At 53.8% G+C, this 13,993-nt stretch overlaps 1 protein-coding gene across 12 annotated transcripts in view; it reads left to right on the forward strand.

Annotated features, from left to right (window-relative positions):
• The window catches only part of TRAF1 (TNF receptor associated factor 1), a 30,016-nt gene extending 17,115 nt beyond the window's left edge, over positions 1–12,901 (forward strand). For 9 of the 12 annotated variants that reach the window (XM_067040850.1, XM_067040854.1, XM_067040851.1 and 6 more), the window contains 5 exons: positions 4,528–4,593; positions 5,090–5,500; positions 6,972–7,149; positions 9,107–9,255; positions 11,566–12,901. In XM_067040850.1, coding sequence (XP_066896951.1) covers positions 4,528–4,593; positions 5,090–5,500; positions 6,972–7,149; positions 9,107–9,255; positions 11,566–11,784 — 1,023 coding nt within the window. In that variant the 3' untranslated portion in view covers positions 11,785–12,901. Of the gene's footprint in view, positions 1–4,527; positions 5,501–6,971; positions 7,150–9,106; positions 9,256–9,442; positions 10,478–11,565 lie in introns of those variants that run through there. The other 3 variants (XM_067040857.1, XM_067040858.1, XM_067040860.1) reach the window with 2 other exon arrangements.
• The last annotated feature ends 1,092 nt before the right edge of the window (positions 12,902–13,993 follow it).

Genomic DNA, 13,993 nt, shown 5'->3' on the forward strand with positions numbered 1-13,993 from the left:
AAATTCCACTGCAAATTTTATTTTTAGCAGTTTGCAAGCAATGAGACCACTCACACAGGGGCCTCCTGTGGCACCAGACAGGCACAGACTTGGCTCAGGACAGATGCCCCGTTCTTCCTCTGCGACCCCAGCCCCTTCCCTCTCCAGTCCCCTCGGGCCCTGGACTTCAGATGAGGCTACCCTTTCGTCAAGGGGAGGACTCCTGGTGGGGAGGAAGGACCCTGGACGTAGATTCCAGACCCCTGGCCTCTGCCACAGCCTTGCCCCAGACTTGCACCCTGCAAGTCACCGGCCATCTCTGAGCTTCCGCTTCCTCACCTACACGAGACAGGCAGGACCTCAAAGCCCCGACCCCCTCCTCGTGGCCCTGGGAGATCCGATGGGGCCGTGGCCACACAGGTGTGGAGAGAGCAGCAAGCCCGGAAGGGCTCGGAACTGGGGGACGGACGACCCGGATTCAGTCGGCTTCTCACACGTGCAAGCTGTTCGCCCAGGTTTCCCACCCTGTATTAAGGTGAAACTAATCCCCCCTCCCCCCCCCCCCGCTACCTGCCTCAAAAGATTATTGTAAGGATCCTATGAGGTAACCTACAAAAATGCTTTGGTCCTGTATAAATACAAATGCATTTATACATTTGTATTTATGTTCCTTACCTCTACCCACCCCCAAGGAAATCCAATGGGAAAATAGGGTTTTACAGAATTCGTTATGAAGAGTTTGAGATGTGAGGATTAAATGAGATGCGTGTATGTGACAGCCATTAGCAAAAGGAAAAAGATGTCCCGAGGGCAGTGCTTAATCCATAGGAATAATTTTGCTAATAATAGTACTACTACTGCTAATCATGGGTAACATTTATTGAGCACCGCATCAGACAGGATGATGCCCCCCAAACATGTCCACACGTTAATCTCCGGAAGCTGTGAATACGTTACCTCACTCGGCTCTGTTAGTCTGCTCGGGCTGCAGTAACAAAGTACCACAGACTGGGTGGTGTGAACAACAGAAATGTGTTTTCTCACGGTTCTGGAGGCAAGAGGTTCTAGACAGAGTTGGTTTCTTCTGAGGCGTCTCTCCTTGGCTCGTGGATGCCCTCTTCTCCCAGCATCTTCCCAGCATCTGCCCTCTGTGTCCTAATTTTCTCTTCTTATAAGGACACCAGTCATATTGGATTAGGGCTCACCCTAATGACCTCATTTTGACTTAATTACCTCTTTAAAGACTCTGTCTCCAAATACAGTCGTGTTCATGGGGGCTAGGACTTCCCCAGATGAATTTGGGGTGGGGAGACACTACTCAGCCCATAACAATGGCAAAAGGGACTTTGCAGATGTGATTAAATTGAGGATCTTGTGATGGGGAGGTGACCCTGGCTTACTTGGTGAGCCTGTTGTTACCACAAGTGTCCTCCAAAGAGGGAGACAAGGGAATCAGAATCAGAGCGAGACTGGAAGGTGCTCTGCTGCTAGCTTTTAACATGGAGGGAGGGAGCCTGAGCCAAGGAATGCGGGCGGCCTCCAGAAGCTGGGAAAACAAGAAAACAGGTGCTCACCTTGGACCTCCGGAAGGGGCACGATCCGGCTCCCTTTCAGGACTTCCGATCTCGGGTCTGTAAGATAATACTGGGCTGGCCAAAAAGTTCGTTCGGGTTCTTCCATGCCATGAAAAACCAGAACGAACTTTTTGGCCAACCCCAAAAATGTGGGTTGGTTTGTTGTTGTTTGTTTGTTTGGTGGCGCCAGGTCTTAGTTGCGGCTCACGGGTTCCTTAGTTGTGGCTCGCTGGCTCCTTAGTTCGCAGCACGTGGGTGGGCTCCTTAGTTGCGGCACGCATGTGGGATCTAGTTCCCTGGCCAGGGATCGAACCCAGGCTCCCTGCATTGGGAGTGCGGAGTCTTAACCACCGTGCCGCCGGGGAAGGCTCAGTGGGGGTTGTTTTAAGCCAATAAGTTCGTGGTATTTTGTTGTAGCACAATAGGTCACTCATGTCAGAATTTACACGTATTATGGCATTTGATCCTCACCATAACTCTGTAAGGGGGAGTTCTGTTATTATCCTCATTTTGCAGACTGGGAAACTGAGACATGGAGAAGTTAATAACTCTCCCGGGGCCACACAGCTAGTGTGTGAAGTGACAGAGATGCACTTTGCCCCCCCGACAGGCTGGCTCCAGAGCCGCCCACCCCCTTAGCCCTGGAAAGCACCCCAAGGAATGAGAGACTGAGTGACTGATGGGGGAACTCTGGGCAGCCTGGCTGGCCACCAGCGGCCTCTCAAGTTACCCCCTGCCCCTCCTCTGCCAGACATGAGAGGCTGGTCCCAGCCCACTCCCATTGTACATGGTAATAAGGATGCCCGCTCCACCCGTGTGGCACTTGCCAGCCTGCATGGGCTTTCATCGCAGACACAGCACCACAGGGCTCGGCTGTCAGAGGAACATGTGCCCCTCCACCTGTGGGCGATTCTGGACTCCCACCGTTCGTTTTATCACTTTTACCTTTTTACCTCCGCTCTGACTCCCACTTCAAGCATATACCCTTAGAACTGCAGAGGCTTCATGGGCTCATAGGGAGTTTCAGGGCCTGAGAGATGACCCCTCGGGCATTCGCCAGGTTCCTCACTGGCCTCGGTCCCTCCATCCTTCCCTCGTGTGGGGAAGCTCCGTGCTGGGAGAGGCTGCATCACAGGGCACTTTCCAAAGCCAGTGCAGTCTCCCTGACAAGGCTACCCACCCCTCCCCAGTGAAACATCTGTTTTCTATTCTTTGTTGGGAGCAACTTGTGCTTGCAGCCCGGGGCAGTGGGGCAAAGTGGGGGACGGCCTTTTGCTGGCCTGTGCTCTGTGTCCCAAACCAACTGTACGCATTAAGCCCCCAGCTCTCACTTCTTTTACTTTTAGAGAATAATAACTAGTGTGGCTTTGTATTTGCTCAGCCCAAAAGACCTCTGTCCTCCCCTCTTTTCATCCAAATCTCCCTTCACATCACCCCATGAGGTTATTCTTAAAAACATCAACAAAGCTCTTGGAAAATCAAGATATTATTTATATGTAATAAAATTCACTCATTTTAAGTGTACAGATTGATGAATGCCGGGAAATGTATACAATCGTGTGACCTGCAGTCAGGAGGGTGAATGTTTCTGCACCAGAAAAAGCTTCCTGTGTCTTTGTTTAGTCAGTCTCCCCCAGCTGCAGCCCAGGAAGCCAATGGTCTATTTTCTGTCACTGTAGCTTTGCCTTTTCTAGAATCTTGTAGGAATAGAATCCTAGTATGTGATCTTTGGTGTTTGACTCTTTTCATTTAGCATGTTTTGAGGTCCCTCCGTGTTATTGCACATATTAGTAATTTAGTCCATCTGACTGCTGAGTAGTGTCCTGGAGTGTGGATATACCACACTTTGTTCGTTCATCCACCAGTTGATGGAGACTTGGATTGCTGCCAGTGTGGGCCTATTATGGGTAAAGCTGCCATGAACATTTACATACACCAGGCACATTTTCACTTTCTCTTGAGTAAATTCCTAAGAGTGGAATGTGTGGGTTGTCTGATAACTTGATAAGCACGGTCTGTAAGTAAGTTACTTTGTAAGTATGATTTAACTTTATGAGATACTTCCATAGATTTTCCCAAAGCGGTTGTACCATTTTGCATTCCCACTAGCAACCTATGAGTGTTTCAGTTCCTCCACATCCTCACCAAAGCTCGATATTATCGTTCTTCGTAAATTTTAGCCATTTAGTGAGTGGACAGTGGCATTTCATTACAATTTGCATTTCTCTGATGACTGGTGATGTTGAACATCTTTATATAGGCTTGTCATTTGTATATCTCATTTTGTGAAGTATCTGTTCATTATTTTACCCAGTTTGTATTAGGTTGTTTGTCTTATTGAATTGTAAGAGTTCTTTATATATTCTGGATATAAGCCCTTTCCAGGTCTATGTTTTGGAAAAAATGTTCTCCCAGTCTCTCCTGGGCTTACACTTGCTAAGAGATGGAGATATGGGGTAGGAAGAGCCCTGGAGCTGTGCTGCTTCCTAGCTGTTCCTCCTTGAGTAAATCCCTGCCCCTCTGTGAGCTTCAGTTTCTTCATCAATCAAATGGGAACAAAAAACCTACCCTGTTATCCTCAAGTGTTGTTAGGGGCCCTAGGAAGAATTATGACTATGAAAGCATTTTGCAAACTCCTCAGACTTATACATAGGTTAACAGTATTGTCGAGTTGCTTGTTAGGGGCCCTCACAGAGCCCCCCAGACCAGTGGGGGCAACCAAAGAGTAAATGATGATTACAGGACTGAGTGGAACATGTCCCATCAGGAGCGGTGGCAGCGCTTCCCAGGATCACAGCAGGGGCCCTGCTCTTGTTCTGAAGGAAGGTTACAGGACGACTGAAGCAGAAGGGACAGCATGTGCAAAATTTTATGGCCCAGCCCAGCTCATGCCTGGTGGATGCTGGTGCTTTGCAGAGAGCCCCAGTGCCTCTGGGAGCCCCATAACATCCAGTGACATGGTTCTTATTTCCAGGATCACCCCGAGGTGGCTGAGGCTGGAGTTGGGTGTCCCTTTGCAGGTGTTGGCTGCTCCTTCAAGGTAAGCATCTGAGTGTGAGAGGGGAGATCTGTACACTACGGCCTCACACCTTCCAGCTCAGCCCCTCTGGGATTTTCCCACAACATCAAGCTATGCCTCTGGATGTACCTTACATGACTTTCCCAAGCAACCAAATCACTAGTAAATTATCTTCGTACTCAGGGGAGTTCTTAATGTCTCACCTGGGCATTGTAGCATCACAAACATGACCACCGCCCGCACCCCCAAAAACCCCTTTGCCTCTCTCCGTGGTCCTGAATCATCACTGCGCTCAAGGGCATGGCAGAATTGTTGCTCTGGAGGCTGGGTTGGACACAGCTCACCATGGGTATGTCTGATGCCAGGGTCCTTCTCCGAATCCCTCTTGCTGCACACTTCCCTTGGCCGGGTGAATGGATATGACTTCCCTTGGCAGCCTTTGGTGGCAGGACTCTCCACCGCTCCCTGGTCCTCCCTCCCCCTCTGTTTTCACTGATCAGCCCCACTCTCTTGGCAGGGGGGCCCAAAGTTCATGCAGGAGCATGAGGTCACCTCCCAGGCCACCCACCTGAACCTGCTGTTAGGGTTCATGAAACAGTGGAAGGCCCAGCTGGGCTCTGGCCTGGGGTCTGGGCCCATGGCCCTGGAGCGGAATCTGTCAGACCTGCAGCTGCAGGGGGCTGTGGAGGCAGCTGGGGACCTAGAGGTGGACTGCTACCGGGCCCCCTGCTCCGAGAGCCAGGAGGAGCTGGCCCTGCAGCACTTCATGAAGGAGAAGCTCCTGACTGAGCTGGAGGGGAAGCTGTGCGTGTTTGAGAACATCGTTGCCGTCCTCAACAAGGAGGTGGAGGCCTCGCACCTGGCCCTGGCCGCCTCCATCCACCAGAGCCGGCTGGACCGTGAGCACATCCTGAGCTTGGAACGGAGGGTGAGCATGGGAGGCGCGTGTACCCTCAAGGCAGCTCAGGGCCCCCCCCCCCACCGCCCCATCTTGTCTCCAGAGCAGAGGACCAGCCTTCCTCCTAAGCATTCTCCCTGCTCAGACCAGTCACTCCTTCAAAAATCTCTCCTGCATCCCCAAACATTCTAGGAAGAGGACTGAGTCAGAAGTTATGTCAAGGTCAAACTCCCCCATCCAGTGCTTCCTCTCCTTTGCTTGAACTTCTGCAATAGACTGTTCCCACCCCAAGCGTCTCATTCCACAGCTGGACATTTTGCACTGCCAGAAAGTTCTCCCTCATACTTAACGAAAATCAGCCTCCTGTGTCTTCCCTGCCCCTCAGGGCCCCCCAAACATCTGACTTCTAGCCCCCATGGAAGTCCTTCAGAGATGAGCGGTCAGTAATAATATCCTGAGTGTTTCCTTCTTTAGGCTAAACACCCCCAGTGCCTTCGCCACTTCATCAGAGCACACTGTTTGATGCTGTCCTCATATGTTCTGGCTCAGCCTCCAAAGGATTCCACACACTCGGAGTGGTGGTCCCAAACCACCAGATAATCCACTTATCTCACAGTTCTTGGTTGCACCAGACTGTCCCCTCCTTTGTTCCAGAGCTTATACTTTTCTTAATATAACCAGTCACAGTGTTAATGTTGCTTTTTGCGGGGGCAGCAGCATTACCTCGCCGTCTCATGTTGAGTTAGGCTTGGATTTTAGTTCCAAGTCCGCCATTAACTTGCTGTGTAGATCTGAGCAAGTCACAGGACTGCACCTTTCCCATCCATAAAATTAGGGATTCAATTTTCTTTAAGGACACTCACTTCCATTCCTGACTTCCCTACCTGAGTACACCCAAGAATCAATTTGTATTCTTTCAAATGTCCATGGAGGAACCTACCAGAAGAGCCAGGCACTGGGTCTGAGTGGCAAAGTAAAGGATTTATTTATGTAACTCTTGCCCCAGTTGGAAGGTGGCGTCCTCCCTGAGGGCAGTGACTGTGTCTTCAGTTCATTAACGAACTTCCTGGCTCTACTCTTACGTGCCAGGCACTGTGCAAGGCATGGACGCACATAAAATGAGCATGGGCCCAGCCGTTGATAGGGGAGACCATTTATCCCGTTGGAAAGGCAGAAAACTATATCTCAGATGGTTGTAAAGCCTCTATAAGATCGAAGATGAAAGCGAGAAGCCAGCTGAGCTAGGGCAGTGGTTAAGGGTTTCGCAGGGGAAGAACTCTGTGAGCCGGATTCCTGACGGACGAACAGGAGTTGGCCAGTGGAAAAGGAAGGGAAAGGAATCCCGGGCAGGAGGGACGGCGTGTACCAAGGCAGATGCACGTGGCTGAGGGAGGCAAGGAGAGCAAATTCGGGGGCAGCTCTGTCTCTACACCCCGCTGTCCCCATCGCACCGCCAGGCTGGGTTCTGGTGCCCCTGGCTGAATGGGCTTCCCCGCCCCAGGTGGTGGAGCTGCAGCAGACCTTGGCCCAGAAAGACCAGGCCCTGGGCAAGCTGGAGCAGAGCTTCCGCCTCATGGGAGAGGCCTCCTACGACGGCACCTTCCTATGGAAGGTCACCAGTGTCACGAGGCGGTGCCATGAATCAGCCTGCGGCAGGACTGTCAGCCTCTTCTCCCCAGGTAAGGCCTCCCCGGGGGCACAGACAGCAGCTGGGGCAGGCGGGCAGGGGCGTGGGGGGGTGTTCCGCTCTGACAGGCGGGCTGCGTCCAGTGAGGCCAGTGTCCATTCGGGCCCCCGGCCCTACCAGGCCCGCGGAGGCAGTAGGCCCCTCCCTGCTCAGCCGCGTGGAGCGGGGGCTGTTTGCACCGGGCACACCTCCCTGGACATCCGTCACAGTCTGCAACTAGGAATAAAATGATCTGCGTTGTGTGGGTATCAGCTGTGAAAGAGAGTGCGCTGTGAACCAAAGTTTGTGTAGATGCGAGGGAAGCCCAGGGTGACTTTCACAGGTAAATACCATGGGGCCCCGCCCTCAGAGACGCGGTGGTCTGAAATAAGACAAGCGGGGAACTCTCTGTGTACCACTGTGGGGAGCGCAGGATTGAGTATTGTGTAAACTGGGGCAGTTCTTAGTCATTTCTGGGGCCCCTGGGCCCGGCACAACGTCTTGCATAAAGTAGGCAGTTACCGGTTGTTGTTTCTCTTCATTAACTGATAGCTGTTTATGTAACAATGTATATATTTGTGCTCAGACCTGTGTGCTTTTCCCCTGGCCTCACTCACGAGGGTGGGGGGGGGGGCCGTTAAGGGGGGTTTCTGCCCGTGGCAGTTTTAACCACCACTCACATCTGCTCCAGCCTCATGCCTTTCCTGGCCACCTGCTCCTCTGACACTCCCAAGGTCAACAGTGCTGGGATTAAGAGGGGCGTGGGAGTTTGCCCCACACCCTAGAGCAGGCTGGGCCCCAAAGCCAGGCCCCTTTCCTCAGGAACAGGGACAGCCCCTTCAGGGGGTGGCCTCGCCTCCTACCCGTAAGCTTTTTTGTCCTGGCTTCTTTCCAGAGAGGGGAAAAGCAAGCAGTGTCTCTGGCTTCCTGTTCTGCCAAAACACAAGGGGCACAGATGAGTCAGACTGTCAGCCGGTGCCTCCTCCACTCCTTCCTGCACGCCCTCCACGCCCTGTCCCCGCTCGGCCCCTCCCAGAAGGGCCCTCGTGGTGACGGCTACTGGAAGCCACACTCCGATGACTCTTTCAGCTGCGCAGGGCGAGAGCCCACGGGCCCCTGTGCCTGATCACCAGGGCACGATTCATCCCGGGGGCCTTGCCGGCGGCGGCGGGCAGAGCCGTGGGCCGCCGCGCCCCCTCCCAGCCTCCAGGAGACCCCAGCCGCTTGGCCTAGGGCAGCAGAAAGAAGTCCGTGTTGGGAGGTAGGAGGCCTGGCCCCTCATTCTGTCCCTGCCCCCAGGACACTGGGACACTGTGGCCAGCCGCTTCCCCTTGCTGGGCCTGGGTTCCCGGCTACAAAATACAGGTTGGTTAAATCAGAAGTGTGATCCCAGGGCCAGCAGCATCTCTACCCCCTGTTAAAAATGCCAATTCTCAGTCCTGCACGACTGAGTCAGAAGCTCCAGGGGCAATCTGTGATTCTGATGGCCTTTGACAGCCACCAGGCCAGATGATCGCCAAGATTTGATGGTCTATAACGGAGAAGAACGCTGAGCTCCATCCCCAGATTTCTTTTTTTTTGGCTGCATTGGGTCTTTGTTGCGGTGCACAGGCTTCTCATTGCGGTGGCTTCTCTCGTTGCAGAGCACAGGCTCTAGGCACGCAGGCTTCAGTTGTTGTGGTGCGTGGGCTCAGTAGTTGTGGCTCGCGGGCTCTAGAGCTCAGGCTCGGTAGTTGTGGCGCACGGACTTAGTTGCTCTGCAGCATGTGGGGTCTTCCCGGACCAGGGCTCGAACCCGTGTCCCCTGCGTTGGCAGGCGGATTCCTAACCACCGGGCCACCAGGGAAGCCCCGATTTTGTAGGTTTGAGCCATGGCTTGGGCATGCCTAACTGCCAGTCCCAGTTTCCTCATCTGCAAAGTCCAGCTCTCTCCAGCTGCCTCGACGCTGACTCTGTCTTCCTCATTTCAGCTTTCTACACTGCCAAGTACGGATACAAGTTGTGCCTGCGGCTCTACCTGAATGGGGACGGGACGGGGAAGAGGACCCACCTGTCCCTCTTCATCGTGATCATGAGAGGGGAGTATGATGCTCTGCTGCCGTGGCCTTTCCGGAACAAGGTATGGGCCTGGGGGACAGTGGGGGGTGGGGTGGAGGAAATCTGGGTCCTGGTCCTGATTTAGCCGTGAACTTGCCTGTGTGACCTCGGCAGATCCTTCGCCCTCCGTGCTGTCAGTTTCCCCTCATAAAACAAGAGCCTGAGTTCACATCTAGTAGCCAAGGCTCTTTGCTGCATTCTGAGTCTAGGAGCTAAAACGCTTGGACCAGCAACCCTGCAAGACGTGTAGAGATGAAGTTCACGTGGTGGGTGAATAAGGAAAACTTCTTGGAGGAGGTTCTGTGGGGCTCGCCTGAACTGACGGCATTCTCAGAAAAAGGGGAGGAGGAGGCAGATGGCACTGCACACCTTTTAGAACGGCCAAAACCCCAAACGCTGACAACACCCAGTGTTGGCAAGGATGTGGGGCAACAGGAACTCTCACTCGCTGCTGGTGGGACTATAAAATGGTGCAGCCACTTTGGAAGATAGTTTGGCGGTTTCTTAGAAAATTAAACATACTCTTATCATGTGACCCAGAAATCACACTCCCTGGTATTTAGCCAAATGTGTTGAAAACTTAACGTCTACGCAAAACCCCTGCAGACAGATATTTACAGCAACTTTATTCATAATCGCCAAAACTTGGAAGGAGCCAAGTTGTCCTTCAGTAGGTGACTGGATAAATAAGCTCTGGTAGATCTAGACAAGGGAATATTATTCAGTGCTGTAAAGAAATAAGCTACCAAGCCGTGAAAAGATATGGAGGAAGCTTAAATGCATATTACTGAGTGAAAGAAACCCATCTGAAAAAGCTAGATACTGTATGATTCCAATTATATGATATTCTGGAAAAGGCAAAACTGTGGAGATAGTAAAAAGATCAGTGGTTGCCAGGATTTCACGGAGGGGAGGAGAGAGGAATAGGTGGAATGCAGAGGATTTTTAGGGCAGTGTAAATACTCTGAATGATATTATAATGATAAGATTCACGTCCTTATACATTTGTCCAAACCCATAGCATGTACAATGCTAAGAATGAACCTTAAACTAGGAACTTTGGGTGAATATGATGCGTCAACATAGGTTCATCAACTGTAGCAAATGTACCGCTTTGGTGGGGATGTTCACAGTGTAGGAGGTCATGTGGGGATATGTACTCTGAAATCTCTGGGTTTTCCATTCAGTTTTGCTATGCACCTAAAATTGCTCTGAAAAATAAAGTTTGTTAAAAATGCTTAAAAGGGGGCTTCCCTGGTGGCGCAGTGGTTGCGAGTCCGCCTGCCGATGCGGGGGACACGGGTTCGTGCCCCGGTCCGGGAAGATCCCACATGCCGCGGAGCGGCTGGGCCCGTGAGCCGTGGCTGCTGAGCCTGCGCGTCCGGAGCCTGTGCTCCGCGGCGGGAGAGGCCACAACAGTGAGAGGCCCGCGTACCGCAAAAAAAAAAAAAAAAAAAAAAAATGCTTAAAAGGGCCGCCGGAGGTGGGAGTGCGTCAGGGATTCCCCGCAGGTGAACAGCAGCAGCAGGGGAGTGGGGGAGGTTAGGGGAGGGTGTGGACTCCACGCCTCAGCTGGGGTGCAGGAAGATAAGGGCGGGCAGGTGGGGTGGGAGGGGTAGCGCCGCAGTGGTCTGGGTATGAGTCAGTAGTAGGTCAGTGGTTCCCATATGTGCTGGGGGGATTTTCAAAATACTAATGACTGGGTCTCACTACCGTAGATGGTGAGGCCTGAGCATTGGGAATTTTCAAACCTTCCCAGGGAATTCTAAAGTGCAGCCATGTCTGAGAACTGCTGCAGTGGGCAACGGGCATTTCAGTGACGTGTGCCAGGGAGGAGGCTGTGTGTCACTTTGAGATCATTGGCTTCTCGGAGGCACACAGGGCCGCTGTACAGACCAGAAGCTGGGTTTGTGTTTCAGGGTGTTGATTGCCACCCGCTCAGTGGAAGGCCTGTCTGCTTTTGCCTGGGAGGGCCCAGCTGTGTTTGAAGGATCAGACAGACCTCTCAGTGCCTGAAGGGACACCTTGGGTTATGGAGTCCAGCCTCCCTGTCCGGGCTTAGTTCCACCTTTAGCCCCGAACAGCCAGCCAGAACTGGCAGTGGCGTCTGAGTTCCCCCTTCCTGTTAGAACACTTGAGCTCTAATCATAGGACACCCCTGAAGGCTGCTCACGATACCAGGTGCTTCTGCTTCCGGGCTCTTCCTGTACGCCGTGTGCGGTCCTTACGTGTTTCTTTGACTCCCGATCATTGTGAGCTCGGGGTTAGAGGGGCTGCACGGGTGACAGGCACAGACTCTGCCCCTGACCTCCCACCGGCCCCTGCCCCGCAGGTCACCTTCATGCTGCTCGACCAGAACAACCGTGAGCACGCCATCGACGCCTTCCGGCCCGACCTGAACTCGGCATCCTTCCAGCGGCCCCAGAGCGAAACCAACGTGGCCAGCGGCTGCCCGCTCTTCTTCCCCCTCAACAAGCTGCAGTCACCCAAGCATGCCTACGTGAAGGACGACACCATGTTCCTCAAGTGCATCGTGGAGACAAACGCTTAGGGCAGGAGGGGCCGAGCAGGCCGCACCCGGGTCCCGAGGGAGCACCCCTCAGACGGGGGTTCAGCAAGATGACTGAGGTCCTGCCCTTGGTGCCCAAGATCCCAAGGCACAGTGATGGGCCGGGGCTGGCATGATGTGAGCCGAGCTGACAGACTGGCCGTGGCCAGCTACCAGCTTAGCGTGGCGGGACCTTGGACTGGGCCCACAGACGCAGAGGGTCCCAAAGGAGGTACTGCAGGACTGATCCCCCTGCACTGACCGTGCAGCACTGGGGCCCTGAGAGCCACCCGGGCCTGAGTGTTGACATGGACGCCGGCCGAGATGGGGAAGGTGTGGGCACCAGGCTGGGGCGTGGATGGGGAGCTGGAGATGTGGGACCTCAGCGAAGGAGCTCCAAGGATGGGAAGACCTCTGCAGACCGCCATGGAGAGTGAGCCTTGCTCTCGTCCTGCTTGGGATCAGAACCAGGACCAGGGGGGTGGAAGTGACGGGGTGCCAGTGTGAATTCAGTCTGTCCCAGCCTGGACCGAGTTCCCCAGCACTGGAGGTGAACAAGCAAAACCAGGGGGCTACGCTGCGGGGAGGGCATCAAATGGGGGGAGGGGTGGTTTTGAAGACCTTCATGGTTCCTTCCAACCCAGGGTCTCTTGACTCTAGGCCTCCTGGGCCACATGAGGCCCAGTGCCGCAGGGGGTCTGGAAACATTCAGGAGCCCGATGCCCTCCAGTTTCCTGACTCACCTTCAGTACCGCCAGGTGGGCTGGGCCGACCCGCACGGCACCTGCCACCCCGGGCCCGGCAGTCCGCTTGCCCTCCACGCAGAGCCACGCAGAGGCCATGCGTCCTGCACGTCCCCCAGCTGAGCGCCCCTCCGCCTCCTCCAGGTGAAACCAGGTCCCTAGCTCCCAGAGGCAGCCAGAAGGAGCGTGGAGAAGGAGAAGGGCACAGGCTGTCCACGCTGCCTGCCTGGGGGCCCCACTCTTGGTCATTTCCAGGATCCCGTGTCACCCGATGAATGAAGGCAACCACATCTCTAGTTGATGGATCAGGACCGCTGAGCCACCTGAAGATACTGTCCTTTTATATGTATAAAACCAAAGAAAGAATTTTTTTAAAATCTCTTTTGCACTTTTCATAAAGGGTATGGTTGTGGGAGTTGGTGGTGACTTGTGAGCTCTGGGTGGTGCTGCCGGGTTTGCAGGTGGCATCCACGGCTGGTGTGGTGGCAGGAACATGCCTCTCTGCCTCAGTCTTCTGTCTGTAATGGGGGAACCGCCCCAGCCTGCCTCCCTCGCTGAGTTCTGTGACCTCAAAGGAGATGCTACACAGGAGAGGCTAGAGAGAGAAAGGCCTGGGCACCACTGCCCACCTGGCCTGGCCTGGCTGCGGCCCATGCTTGCCTTCTCACCTTGGAGGTCCCTACACAACCAGTTCCTATAGGGACCCTCGCCCGTCTTTCCAGAGCCCTGAGGCTGCACGTTGCCGCTCAGAGATGCAGGGCAGGCCCCCGCTCCTCTCCCCACCAGACTTCCCTGCAGCTTACTCTTCCTCTATCTGCCGAGGCTGTGGTGGGCTTCACGCCTCGCGCCCTCAGGGTCATCTGCGAAATGGGTCAGCAGCCCTGCCTGTCCTCTAGCCCAGCGTTTGTGAGGATGGTGCTCGCAGAAGAGGCGACGGAGCAGCACGGCCCAGTGGGATCAGTATATCAGAAAACCCATACCCACCCCTAGTCCAGACCTGGTATCCCATCATGCCTCAGCCTCTTCATTTACAAACATGGGGAAGCATCCTGCCTGGCCCTGCCCAGCTCACAAAAGTTTTCACGAGGCCCAAATATGATACCCGAGCCCTAGTGCTTTGTAGTCTAATGGCATCCTGCACACGTGATAGGCTATAAACATGTCAGGGCTTCTTTTTCTCGTCCCCGCTGCTGACAACCTGTCATGAGGCTGACTTGCTTCCTTGATGTGTGTAGAAACAAAGGGCTGGCCCAGCAAGTGATGGGGACATCTGTCTCAAAGCTGGTGTCCTGGCCAAAAAAAAATCATCCCTACTCACTAAGCTAACAAGCGATATGTGGGACAAGCACTACTAGGGACAAATGTCACTCTGTCCCTTTCGTTGCTTGTATCTGATGGGAAAAGACACATACTCTCTTTAGACACTGTGAGCTGCAGCCATTCTTGCGGTAAAGCTTTGTTGAGACCTA

Source organism: Kogia breviceps, chromosome 8, assembly GCF_026419965.1.
Source record: "Kogia breviceps isolate mKogBre1 chromosome 8, mKogBre1 haplotype 1, whole genome shotgun sequence".
Classification (NCBI taxonomy): Eukaryota; Metazoa; Chordata; class Mammalia; order Artiodactyla; family Physeteridae; genus Kogia; species Kogia breviceps.